Source organism: Phyllosticta capitalensis (assembly GCF_038381095.1).
Source record: "Phyllosticta capitalensis strain CBS 128856 chromosome Unknown BKA78scaffold_5, whole genome shotgun sequence".
NCBI classification, from domain to species: Eukaryota; Fungi; Ascomycota; class Dothideomycetes; order Botryosphaeriales; family Phyllostictaceae; genus Phyllosticta; species Phyllosticta capitalensis.
In genome coordinates this window covers 2,351,333-2,363,664 of record NW_027117443.1, presented here as the reverse complement: position 1 = coordinate 2,363,664, position 12,332 = coordinate 2,351,333, and the positions used below count along the sequence as shown (strand labels likewise).

General features: G+C 51.4%; 6 protein-coding genes across 6 annotated transcripts; all 6 read right to left on the bottom strand.

Moving 5' to 3' along the window:
• Positions 1-352: 352 nt before the first annotated feature.
• BKA78DRAFT_353140 (uncharacterized protein) lies at positions 353-1,108 on the bottom strand (the record flags this gene model as incomplete). Its single annotated transcript, XM_066891494.1, has 1 exon — positions 353-1,108. The coding sequence occupies one exon, from the start codon at positions 1,106-1,108 to the stop codon at positions 353-355; it is 756 nt and encodes a 251-aa protein (XP_066744752.1).
• A 2,231-nt stretch (positions 1,109-3,339) lies between these two features.
• BKA78DRAFT_353139 (uncharacterized protein) lies at positions 3,340-4,077 on the bottom strand (the record flags this gene model as incomplete). The annotated part of the gene is made up of 2 exons (XM_066891493.1): positions 3,340-3,700; positions 3,758-4,077. 2 exons carry the CDS (start codon positions 4,075-4,077, stop codon positions 3,340-3,342), a joined length of 681 nt encoding a protein of 226 aa, XP_066744751.1.
• Positions 4,078-5,412: 1,335 nt separating this feature from the next.
• Positions 5,413-6,726, bottom strand: BKA78DRAFT_295923 (uncharacterized protein; the record flags this gene model as incomplete). Its single annotated transcript, XM_066886539.1, has 2 exons — positions 5,413-6,000; positions 6,091-6,726. 2 exons carry the CDS (start codon positions 6,724-6,726, stop codon positions 5,413-5,415), a joined length of 1,224 nt encoding a protein of 407 aa, XP_066744750.1.
• An 827-nt stretch (positions 6,727-7,553) lies between these two features.
• Positions 7,554-8,395, bottom strand: BKA78DRAFT_370705 (uncharacterized protein; the record flags this gene model as incomplete). Its single annotated transcript, XM_066892686.1, has 2 exons — positions 7,554-8,027; positions 8,084-8,395. 2 exons carry the CDS (start codon positions 8,393-8,395, stop codon positions 7,554-7,556), a joined length of 786 nt encoding a protein of 261 aa, XP_066744749.1.
• A 976-nt stretch (positions 8,396-9,371) lies between these two features.
• Positions 9,372-10,201, bottom strand: BKA78DRAFT_353136 (uncharacterized protein; the record flags this gene model as incomplete). The annotated part of the gene is made up of 2 exons (XM_066891492.1): positions 9,372-10,130; positions 10,187-10,201. 2 exons carry the CDS (start codon positions 10,199-10,201, stop codon positions 9,372-9,374), a joined length of 774 nt encoding a protein of 257 aa, XP_066744748.1.
• Positions 10,202-11,344: 1,143 nt separating this feature from the next.
• On the bottom strand, positions 11,345-12,193 carry BKA78DRAFT_353135 (uncharacterized protein; the record flags this gene model as incomplete). The annotated part of the gene is made up of 2 exons (XM_066891491.1): positions 11,345-11,787; positions 11,848-12,193. 2 exons carry the CDS (start codon positions 12,191-12,193, stop codon positions 11,345-11,347), a joined length of 789 nt encoding a protein of 262 aa, XP_066744747.1.
• Positions 12,194-12,332: the final 139 nt, after the last annotated feature.

The window sequence follows — 12,332 nt, the reverse complement described above, 5'->3', positions numbered from 1 at the left end:
TTCAGTGATCGTTGTCGCATGCCTGTCATTCTGAGGCCGAGAAACAAAAACTGGAAGGGTCGGAAGAAAGGCAGTTGAATGATGTACAACACGGTCCCTGCAACACCTGATTGACGACCAAAAAGAAATCCTTCGTCCAGAATTAGCCCCAAAAACCTGTTGCCGCCCCAAAACACTTGTCTTCAATGACCCGTAGTCCTCCACTCAACAGTCTCCTTCAATGTGTTTTGGTTGCCTTAGGACGACAATTCTTCCAACGCTTTGCTGACCTTCTTGGTACATTGATAACAGGAAAGACAAGCTGTGGGCTTGATTTGGATTTTTTGAAAGCTGTCGCGCCCCCGTTTGACACTCAATCGGTCCTTTTGCCTCCCTTGAGCTTAGTGACAGCCAGAACCGCCATTAGGTGCAGAGTCAGAGCCTCGAGCGCGTCGGTGGCTTCGGAAATGGTGCAGAATTGGTTGACGCGGCTGGGCATGGAAAGGCGTTCGTTGTAATCCGTGAGGGTGCGGTCTGTGAGGTCTTGGGTCTTGCGCTTTCCCACGACGACGGTGGTCTCGAGTTGATCGGCCAGGTAAATCATGCTTGAGATCGGGTTGATGGTGTTGCTCTCAGAGCTGCTGCGAGCCTCCTTGGAGGTTTCGAGGTTGGAGATCGGCTGGTCGGCAACCGGCTCCACGTTGATGCGCACCGTGGGAGTCTTTGCGAGAACAGGCAGTCGGGACTTGGTCGAAACCTGGTGCTGGTGCGGCTTGACATGGTGGGAATCATCGACGGTGTGGTGCGTGAGATTTTTGTTCTTGGGGCATGAGACAAGAAGGGCGATGTCGCATTCTCCGTTCTCTGAATCGTGGGGTCTGCCGGTCTGTTCTTCGCCGCGTCCCAATTCGACCAGCTTGATGTCGACGCCACAGCCCTGGTCAAATTCGGCTTGGTCGGTGACATGCTCATCGTCTTCTTCAAAATCTTCATCCGCGATTTCCCAATCCAGGGTGGAGGCGGCAAACGACCCCGAGCCCCCCCCGTAGCACCATCGATTGAACTCTTCCTCCCAGTCCTGCCATGGGCCGAGACGATCAGCCAAGCCCGAGGGCCATCCCGAACACATGTTGGGCGCAAGATGGAAAGCCCGCTAGGGTAAGTAAAGCAGTTGAATTGGAAGTCAGGAGCTCAAGCGAAGAGAACTGAGGAGAGGCGAATCAGATGCTCGTTCGTGAAATCGCTCAAACCCTTTTGGTAGATTGGTGTTCAAGCGCTGAGCTTTGACAACAACGTTGCTGGGCAAGCTGTCAGTAAACATGCGTTGCTGGCACAAAAGACGCGTACCTTGGATCCAGTGCGTCTGGCGTGGTAGCGGAGGTGCAGAAGGACAGACGCAATGAAAGACACGATGATAAAGTCGTGAAACTGGAGACACTCGCGTAGGCCCTGTAGAGTCGTGATGATGGGGAGCTAGTGCTTAATGGAAGTTTTGTTCAGTGATGAAGAACAAGATTGGAGATGTCAGGTGGTGGAGTGGTGCGGTTGCATCAGGTGGAAAGAGCCAACCTTAAGGTACCTGCTGATACCAACTGAGCGACGCACGGGCCATTTGTTCACTTCGCAGGACTTCACAACACTTCGCCTCCAGTCCGGTCATCGGCTATCAAAGATGCCAAGAAGCAGCGAAGGTGCATTTTGAGCAAATGAGAGAAGTAAACAGTCAAGCCTAGTTTTAACACCCAAAACCAAGACTCCGTGCCCGCCCACAGGAGACGAGCCAAAAGCGATCCCCCCCACCGCGAAGGCAAAATGCCATTCCACTGCTCTGTTAGGCCTTGAACCATGAGAAAGGCCTTTGATATCCCTGATGGAGTCCCTCTTGATGTCAAGGCACCCGCGCGTGCCCTTGGTCTTGGCCGGCAGGTGATGCGTGGTCCTGACAAGAACCGCATTGCCTGCCGAGGAGAAGTATCTGCAGCATTTCTGTAGGCTTGCATCGCGCGCCTGAGACGCAATGCTTCATTCAGGATTTTGTCACCTCGTCCTTCGTACGCAGTAGGGAAAGTCCTGATACCGGTTGATGTGTCGTCGTTCAAGGTCGGGTCGAGATCCTCTCGTCGCCAGGGGCCGCAAGCAAAGCTGTAGTCGCTTTCTCAAACGATTTCACTAAAGAGCCGGCACTGGAAGGAAGAGGTGCCTATATCGATTTCTCATGTTTCGTCGCGGAGTAGATCTCCTTGTTCAGGGCCATTCTTAGGTTGCCACCTCCGCCTCTGAAGTCAGCTCTTCCCGCACCCGCACAATCGAACGTTCCCTCGCCCAATGTATATGAATTACGGGGAGATGCCCAATATGAGATCTTTCTTATCGCGTCACGATGCTCGTGATGGGAGCTTGTTCCGGCTCATGTATTGATGAAGCAGCATGCAGCAAACCCCTGAGGTACCAATATAATGTCAGAATAGAAGCGCTATGCAATAATTTGTACGTGGAATTGTATCGGAGACGTAATGGCTGAAAATAAGAGGGCTTAGCCGGTGTAGATGAAAATTGCCGTTTTGGGTAAGAGAGCTCCGAAAAAGGAAGGTGTCAGGAGTAGAGTAAGAGACGCCCACGATACCATGCCTTCAAGTCTATGATTACCTGGTAACCCTCATATCAATCTTGATGATTGCTTTCCTTATGGTCCCGGCAAATCTGACCATGGGTTACCCAATTGATCGATCGACGTCGCCGCTCTTCCTGATGTCGAATGCCGCCAACATGGCAGCAACCTTGTCATAAAAGACCTCAGGTGGATTGATGGCGAAGAGAAACACATGATCGGCCGAAAGCTTATCCTTCGTATTGGATCCGGCGAGATGCATCGCGTTCGGCCCCATGTGCTGTTTCTCCAACAGTACACTGCCGACATCTTTTAAATCACATCTTCAAGGTGGATGATGGCAGGGGATGCGGTCGCGAAAAGACATAAATGGACTGTCCTAGCAGTCAAGTCGGCATTTTGAGTAAAGTTCGTGTACGCTGCACATGTGCGAGTGTGCGTTTGATTCAAGCGGTTGTAGCAACCTTGTGGAAAATGTCGAATGCACTTGCTAGAAACTCAAAACCCATAGGGTCGCTAATGAAGATTTTGGTGCTCATGTCCAACTTCAACATCATTCATACTCCATTTCTAGTCGACAAAGTCTAGCTTCTTGTACAGAGCCCCTGTAGTCTTCGATGGCCGAACCGTGCTCGGAAAATCGTCGTCTTTCGAAGACTCCCCCGCAATACTTTGTCCTAGAACATCCAATGACACCCTTTGATTCACATTATGGAGCTCTGTGTCTGCGTCTCCATCTGGTACCGACATTCTCAGAGATCGCCGCAAATTCCGTTGCTGGTGGATTTGTCAAGGATAGCCGTCATCTGCTCATTGAGGTCCTCAAGCAGGTGAATGGCATTGAAGATGGTGCCGAAGGAGCTGATGGAGCAGGTCGAGACAACAGTGGAGTTGTAGTGAAGGATGTCGTTCTCGGTCTGCTGTTTGGGAGGACGGACTCCAGTGCTATGCTCGCGCGGGCCGTGGTCATTGATCTTGTCCAGCTTCTCCAACTGAGAGCCGAGCTGCGTGCCGCACGGGTGGAAGTCTCCAAAGCGCGATTCATCTGCAATTGGCTTGTGGGACATGTGCTCCTCGTCGAGAAGCATCGCTGCAATCGAGGGGTCCAAGTTCCTAGAGGTCATCGTGAGCCAAGACGACGCAGAGTGTAAGGGTCAAGAGGGGGCGAACGCGTTCTCAGGGCTGATCTCCGGTGACAACTTGAAAGCTTGGTCTTCCTTGGTCGAGATGGGGCAGGATGCTTGTTCATCGTTGCCGCAGTTGGTGCGGTCCCTGGTCGCGCCAGCGGTGTCGGTGATGGGGCCAGAGGCAAAGTCGTCAGACTCAAGCTCCCAGTCACAGAGGGACTCAATGGTTTCAGCAGATCCTGCATCCGATTCGTCGCTGCCATAGCACCACTTCTGGAATTGCTCCTCCCACTCCAAGTCGTCCCAGGTGCTAGAGTTCGGGACCATCGAGGCCAAGCCTGAAGGGTAACCAGAGTACTCCATGTCGGATGAGATGTAATGACAGTAGTGGCGAGACTAGAAGATAAACATTCGGGTCGGAGAGGTTAAGAACAAGAACGGGGGAGTCTGGAGTTGGAATGAGCCAAGAGAACGCCGGCAGAATGGAGCTTCTTACGAGGTATTAAGAGGGCAATGGCCAGTCGGCCGTGAAGCTGCTACGACCTTGCTAAAAGCGGAGCAGATCAATTGGCGTCAATGAGGCGATCCGTAGAGGCTTGTTGGAAGTAGTGAGATGGGAAGGTTGAAAAGTTTGTGGGAGTCGAGACAGTGATGGAGCAAAGAGATTTGGGCTGTTGAGCGCAGTCACCTCTGACGTCATCGACGCAGTATGTAGGCGCATCGCCATTCACAACATGGTTCACTTTGATTCACTTCTACTCTATTGACGAGCCCTCACCACATGCATGAGAGTCTTGCCGCATATGCAGCTGAGTCAGCTGCGAATTTCCGCACCCAAAGGCCTAGAGAACTGTGGTTCCCATTTCATGACTTTACTTCAACTGAATCAATAGTCTTCGAAAGTCAAGCTGAAGAGATATAATTTGGATCAGCACAATTAGCACATATGTCTCTATCAAGAGTGCAACAATGACAAAGCAATAGCAAAAAGCGAGCTTCGGGTATTTACCAGTGAACTGCCTTTCGAGACAGAGTCTCAATGCTCTTGAAGTTCCTCCATCCTGGATCTTCAGCAGTTCTCCAGACGTGTTTCCTGAGACGAAAGCAACACCGCTAGATGATGCAAAAAAGATGCTGAACATTGGAGAGCCGGGCGCCTGTCAATTGAACGAAAGAAGTGCGGTCCGCGGGAGTGTGTATTAGTGGCATCCCAGATACGGAAGATGCCTGCGTACAGCAGAGGTAGTCCACAAAATCTCAACTTACTGCCGCCTAAATGATGGTGTCTGATTGTTTTGCGCATGGACAGCGCCAGTGCGACTTCCGCATTTGGTTTGAGGGAAGCCATCGCGACAGGGGACAGGCCATCGACCTTGCTATGATGCAATTTTGCATTCAAAACGACTGAAAAGCAGCCTTGAAAACAACCTCCCTTGACGTCTACAAAGATTGGCAAAGGCCCAAAGAAAGCGGCAATAGAATGAACCAACAACCAGCACAAAGACCAGCACCAAGCCTTTTCTATTTTCAGCCATCCTTTAAAAAACAAAAACTACAGTACCAGGTCCAGGTCCAAAAGAAGCAACCGACATCCTCAACAATCTCTGTACCGTAGGGCTTCCAGCAGTACGTCAAAATGTAGCCTCTCGATCGACGAATCTCTTGTACACCTCATTTAGGTCCTCCGCCTTTTCCATCTCAGATTTCTACGCCCCAGACAATGTGACCGTTTTCTGAAACCCTTCCAATGCCGGGGAAAGTCCTTAGTCGTGTATTTGAGTCCTCAAAATGGCTGATGCGCTCTGGCTTCAGCGTCATCGTGACTTGCTCGAGCTGCGTCGCCATATACTCGTTGAAAACGTTTAACTTATGCGTCAGGTCGAAAAGGAAGAACATCGAATCGTCAGATTTGATTTGGTGGAAGACATCAGGGGTGATGAAAGCTTGTCGGGAACGGCTGGTGGGGTTTCGAGAGAGTGATTGATTCTCAGTCGTTGATTGAACGGAGAAACCCCTGAAATTTTGTGCGGAGTCATCCTTGTCGGTCAGTGAAGAGCTGCGCGGGATGGTATTCAAGGTTCCGACATGGGGTTGGCTTGGGAGACGGCCTCCCAGAGAAGCGACTTGATTTTCCTCCGTGGGTAGAGCCATGATGGTATCGGTCGAAAAAGCAGATCTGCCTCGAGATCCTCTGATAGTTGGTCGGTAGATACGGGAAGTTGCTCCACGTGGATGAGCAATCGGCTTTGGGATTCTGCTGCTCTTTGCGGAAAGCGAAACCTGTTCCTGTCAGCGATTGATTGTCATCAACTTCTTGCCATTTGCACGCAAATAGTCTGTGTGGCTTGTAGTCCTGCCACCAATTCGTTCTCTTACTTTGATGCCTGAACCACTGATCTTGGCACAAGAAGCGACCATCTTCATCGGGTTCGTCCTGGAGTAGTAGACAAGGGGCAATCCCTGACCGTTTGACTGGCTTGCCTGTTGGCTCATGTCAAGAGTGATATTGTGAGTCCGGATGGAGGATGGTGTGCTCGTCGTCTCGCCCCAGCCTGCATCGATTTCCAGGCCGCGCTTGATGATGCGGTTGCGTTTGTTTGTACCAGTGCCTGTCGTCTTCTGGTTCTTGAGGCCAGTCGTGTTGTGATACGCATATTCAGTGCTATGTTCTTCTTCCGGGGAGGTCGAGGAGCTTCTCGGCTTTTTGAGTCCGCATTCCCTGTCCATGTGTCCGTCGAGATCTCCGTCGGTGAAGGTGCTTGCTTTGAGATCTTGCTGAGAGAATTCAAGATCGATGCCGCATTGTTGGTCTACGTGTGCCTCCCAATCTTGACCCACAGCTGCCCGCACGAGGCAGTAGATGTCGAAGTTTGCGTCGTTTTCCGAGTATTCGAGGATCTCGAGATGGCGGCCTCGATCAGTCTCATGGGTCGTATTGTTTGTGGTACAACAATCGGAGGGACTCTGTTCCCAGTCAAGACGGTCGATGGCGTCAGGATGGGATTCGGTCATTGTAGGCAGGTGTGACTTTTGGAGAGAACATGGAGTGTGCACAGAGCTTTGAAGATGATGATCGTGAACAGAAAAGACAATGGTAGGATGTTGCTCGTGGTTGGCTTGGGATTTCGAGAAGCAAGGAAAAGTTGGAGGTGCAAACAATGGGAGATGCGCGGTGCGCGTGATACGCGTCGACGCGGCGGGCGTGGTTGCGACGTAGCAACCAGGGCCGACAATTAGACGTGCTCTGAATTTCTTGGTGCCGGAAATTGGCAGCCATACTCAGAAATTAGTGTTATTTTTTCACATGAAATGCTTATCCTGAAGTAGGCAAGCAACCAGAAAACACAATGGAGCCGTAGCACTTCATCGAAAAGAGGTTCAAAGCTGCATCCACCACATGCCCCTGAATGATTTCTGTCAGAATGATTGCCGATCTTTCGGACAAGAATCTCTGTTTTCATTCATGAGTTCTTCTCTATCCAGGACGGCTAAGGTTGCCTCGGAGTTATCACGTGTAAAAGACAATGACAGCCGTCCTTTTGACGCTCCGCTCGATATACCTGGGGTTCACCAAAAGACTTCCCATGTACCAATGTCCAATTGTCGCCAGCTGATGTCTACCCTTAGCAGTTCCATCATTTGCTTTCTCCAATACCTTAGTCTGTGCACTTCACGATCTTCATTTAAGTCTTCAAGAAGCGGCTGCTCTGGGTCCAACACCAGTCTTGCTTTCCAGGCAGAGCGACATGCCTTCCCGTCCCACTTGCTTGCTTGCTGTCAGTGACTGTCTCGCCTTACAAATGTTGTGGATCTCCACATACCTAGTCTTCCACCCCTGCTCAACGCCCAGCCCTGAAGCGACGCATTCGTTTATCAGGAAGATGTGGCAAAGGCCTCAGCTTTCCTCTAGCTGCATACGGAAACTTGTAGCGGCTGAGATCTACGAAAACTCCACGGGCAACGTCGACATGCTTCAGAGCAGACCTGATGCAAGCCGCTTTTCTCATAGCCTCGTTTGAATGGCGGAGTGCGCTTTCAAGGGAGTCATAGATCGTCGGCCAGGCAGCCCATTTCATCACTTCGGGCGGGGTTGAATGCTTGGTAGGATTGAGCGAAGGGCTCATGACCGTAGTCCATCCCGGATGAAACTCATCATCGCTGTCGGTCTCGAGGACCTCGTCGGGATCGAAGAGGGAATCGTCGTCATCGTCGTTGTTGAAGTCGAGTTCATCGTAGTCGTACTCCTCGTCATCTTCTCCGTCGAAAACGCGCTTGTCCGAGTCGTGATCGTTGGTAGACTCGTGCTGATTGTGCTGGTGGTGTGGTGGTTAGTCAAGCCGAATCAATGTCTGATCAGGCTCTCATTCACCTGGGTGATGTGGACATCGCTGCCACCGAAGAAGTTCGCATGATCGCAAAAGTCGCCAGGGTTGTTGAACGGGCCCAAATGGGACCCCGTTTCTTGATCAATCGAGAGTGCAGAGCTTGTGTCGTCAATGGAAGCATTATCGTATCCGCACATCCTGTCGTAATCCACCTCCCACATGAGAGGACTAGAAATGCGGGTCGTACTGTGACGGAGGTCATGGTCTGAAAACTGGAAAGGCTGCTCGCACTCCGCTTTCCAATGTTGGTCGCAGTACAAGGTCAGATGGATGACGGTGTTGGTCTGGCGCTCCATGCTGACTATGAGTGGTGATTAAGAAGGTGGTGCATTTGAAGTTGGACTGCCGGAAGAATGATGCAAGAGAAGAAGAAAGCCCGGTGGTCTGTGGAATTACTTTGGTATTTTTCCTGTGATAGTCGAGGGTTCAAGGCAGAATGAGGTGCGATATAGACGAGTGAAGAAGAGTGGGAAGAGGCTGAAGTTGTGAAAGAGAATTATCGAGCCCAGAGGCCACTCGAGAAAAGTGTGGCGCTACGTGCGTACTCGACGTTGTGGGCGCATGCGGACAGATGCCTACTGCCAAACTAAAGATAGCCAATTTTGGACGCCCTCATCCGTCGTTGTGGAAGGGGTGAATCTAAATCTACTTTTCTTGACAACCAGTAGATCAGACACCCATACTTCCAGGTCTGTCCCCTAGAACACCACATCTTCAGTCTCTTACCGCCCCGGCGATTATCTGCCTTCGATTCTCCTTCAGAGATGCCGGCTGACTTTGGTCGTGGTACCTGAAGTTTCAGAGATGTGGCCTCCCTTGTTCTGATACTACTTCCACTTCCCATTCGACTTGCACGTGGTAAGAGTCTGTCAGAGGCTGGTCTTGGAGACATACAGTTTGCTTTCAGGCTATTGTAGTTCCTCGTGATTCTTGCTCCTTGAATATATGCATTCTCATCCTGTATTTTGCTTGTCCTTCTGTCCAATCTGCACTCTGCAAGCTTGTTGATTTCGAATCCAAAGCGCCCACCACGTGCCCATGTCCCAAAGAAGAACGCAATCCATACCCCGCCCTTCCTTCCTCGATTCCCGGATCTGAAGTAGAAAGTCGCTATGTGGTACCATAACCAGGCTGATCTCGTTGCTGAATTTTGGCCCAAGACGACTTGTCTTCCGGCGATTATGATTGGTATCAACACAGTTTCTCATCGCTCCCTTGTTCCTGGTTCAGGAAAACCGTCATAATGTTCCTCTGGTAGCCCATCTGTCTGCTTCATTTCTTATTTGGTAGTTGATGCAAAGGTCTTAGCTTTCCCATGGCTCCGTAGGGAAACTTGTAGTCGGCGAGGGGAACGAAGTCGACGTGCGTGAGGGCGGCCCTGACGCAGGCGACCTTTCTGAGAGGATAGTGGACGCGAGATTGGATTTGATCAAGTGAGTCGTAGATGGCTGGCCAAGCCACCCACTTCATGACCTCTGGGGGCGTGGAATGATTTGGGTTGAGAGACGGGCTCAAGTCCTTAGTCCATCCGGGGTGGTATTCGGAGCGAGGCTCGAACACAAAACTCTCTTCATCAGACGAGAACTCGTATGAATCGTCAGAGTCGATATCGTCATTGTAGTCTCCCATGTCGTGGTCTCCCATGTTGGGGTCTCCCATGCCACGGTCTCCCAGGCCGTGGTATACCACGTTGCAGTCTTCCATCGCTTGATCTTCGACTTCAAGGCCTTCCGCATCGAGGCCTTCTGCATTGTATCCGTCCACGTCGTGCCCTTCCGCGTCGTAACCCTCCGCGTCAAATCCATCAACGTCATAGCCTTCGGCGTCATAGCCGTCCACATCAAATCCTTCCGCATTGTAACTGTTGGCATCGAAGCCTTCGGCATCGAAGCCCTGAGAATCGTAGCCTTCAGTGTCATGTTCTCCGGTGTCGTAGCTCTCGACGATAGGGCTTCCAGAATAGAGTTCGTTTGACTGAGAGTCGAGACTGGGACTACGGAGCTCGTATGGGCCGGCAGCTGGTCCTTCCCTCTGACCATTGCTGTTAGCCAAACTTTGAACGTACGAAGAATATTTCGCTAACTTACCTGGGCGTTAGACATATCGGTGTTGTTGTGGAAGTCCGCAGGACCATTGTTGGAAAGCGACGCGTGGTCTTGCTCAGCCGGAGAACAGAATGGACATCTATGATGTTCGAAATTTCCGCCTTCTTCAACGTTGTTTTACCACGTGTCGATGCCACACGCTTTGTCGTAGTCCAGCTCCCAGACGAAAGCGCTCGTCCAGTGGACTTGGTAGTAGCAGTTGCAATGTCCGGAAAGCCTGACGTGCAGATCTTGACATTGCGCCTTCCAAGAGCTGAGAGTCTGCGGGACTCGATAAGGGCCATCTTCTGAGATGCGTTGAGCGGCCATGGTGGGCGGCAGGAGGATGCTCGGTGAGTATGTCGGGAAAAGACCTGGCTCCGGAGGATGGAGCGCAATGAGGTGGAGGATGGAAGGTGAGCGGGACAGGAGGAGGAACGCTTGTAGCAATGGACTGTTGAACAGCTTTCAGCAGAACTCACGCAACTCTGAGCAAATGATGCGGTAGCTGAGCGGCTGAGAAGATGGTGGAGGGAGAGGAAGAAGCTGGTGCGGAGGTGTGGAGTGGTTGAAGAGAGGCATCGGGCAGCGGCACGCGTGGTGAATGGCAAACATAGAGTCGCCCGCAGACGCATGCTTCAGTCCAAAAACTGAGATGGGCACCAGAAAGAGCTAACTCCGACGCAACGAACACTCATCAGCTCAGTACATGGAAGAAAATGATCGCACCCTGAGGTCACCCAAGAAAAGCCTTGCATAGCGACACTTCCTTGTCAGCGCGCCGACCCAGTCCGTCGTCGTGAAAGGGGTGAATCTAGATGTACTTTGCTTGTCAACCATACCAGGAGGGAAATCTCTAATCATGCTCCTCTTATAGAAATCCGATGTGTATACTTCCAGGTTCGTCCACTGAAACAATACAAGAGCTGAGAGTCTACTTCAAAGTACCATTTCCAAGTTTCTATCTAATAGCCAACTCTGGCCTTGAGAGTATCCAGCAAGGCCCAGATATTCTCTCCACCTCAGGTAATTTTCTGCTGAACCTTTGTCCTCTATCAGATCTACGCCAGTGAAAATGAATGACACCATCCAGCCTAGTCTTCCCTTCTTGTTCCTGATGCATCCCTCTTGGTGGTAATGCCCTCCTGGTCTGGTTGGCTTTCAACCACGCAAAGATGAGTTCGCACCTCTCTCATAGCTTGAATTGCTCCTGGGAAGACGAGGCAAAGGCCTCAGATGACCGGTCGCGCCGTATGGGAACTTGTAGTCTCCGAGGGGAACAAAGTCGACATGGGCAAGTGCGGCCTTAACGCAAACGGTCTTGTGCAGGGAACATTTGATGCGGTGCTTGATATCCTCGAGAGACTTATAGATGGGAGGCCAGGCAGCCCACTCCATGACTTCGGGGGGTGTCGAGTGCTTGGGGTTGAGCGAGGGGCTGAAATCCTTTGTCCAGCCGGGATGGTAGTTGGAGGTTGTCTCGTACATAATCTCGTCGGAGGAGAAACTGTCGGAGTCGGAGTCGTCGGATAGATCGCAGTCGTAGTCGGCAGTCTCGTGTTCATCGAGGTCAAAGGAATCGAGGTCAGACGCACGAGGGTCTTCTTGTCCCATCTGGCGTTTGTTGTCAGTGGTGCTATTGGGATATTTGGTCTTGATTCAACTTGCCTGGATCATCGAGGCATCGTAACTGTTGATCAAGCCCGCAGGCTCCTCGTCGTGGCAGTAGGAGGTCTCAAACATGAACTGACATCCACAGTCGTCAACGTCGCGGTCGTGCTCCTGGTTGCGCTCCAATCCGCTGTCTTCCATGTTATCATGCAAGGCGTCTATGCCACATGCCTTGTCGTAGTCGTACTCCCAAGCGAAAGCGCTCGTCCAGTTCGTCGTGGCGTAGCATTCGCAGTGTTCGGTCATCTCAACAAACAGCTCGCTGCACCGCGCCTTCCAAGACGTGAAGCCGGGAGAGGTGAGACGAAGGATGTTGGTAGCAGACTCCTGGTAGGCCATCGTGGAGGAAGAATGACTTTATGGAAAGGTCGCAGGAGATGAACGGCTTCTTCGTGAAACCCGACAGGAGGTGATGGTGATAACAGAGGATACCACGTGTATGGAATTGAATGAGAATTCGCCGAGCAAGATCAGATTT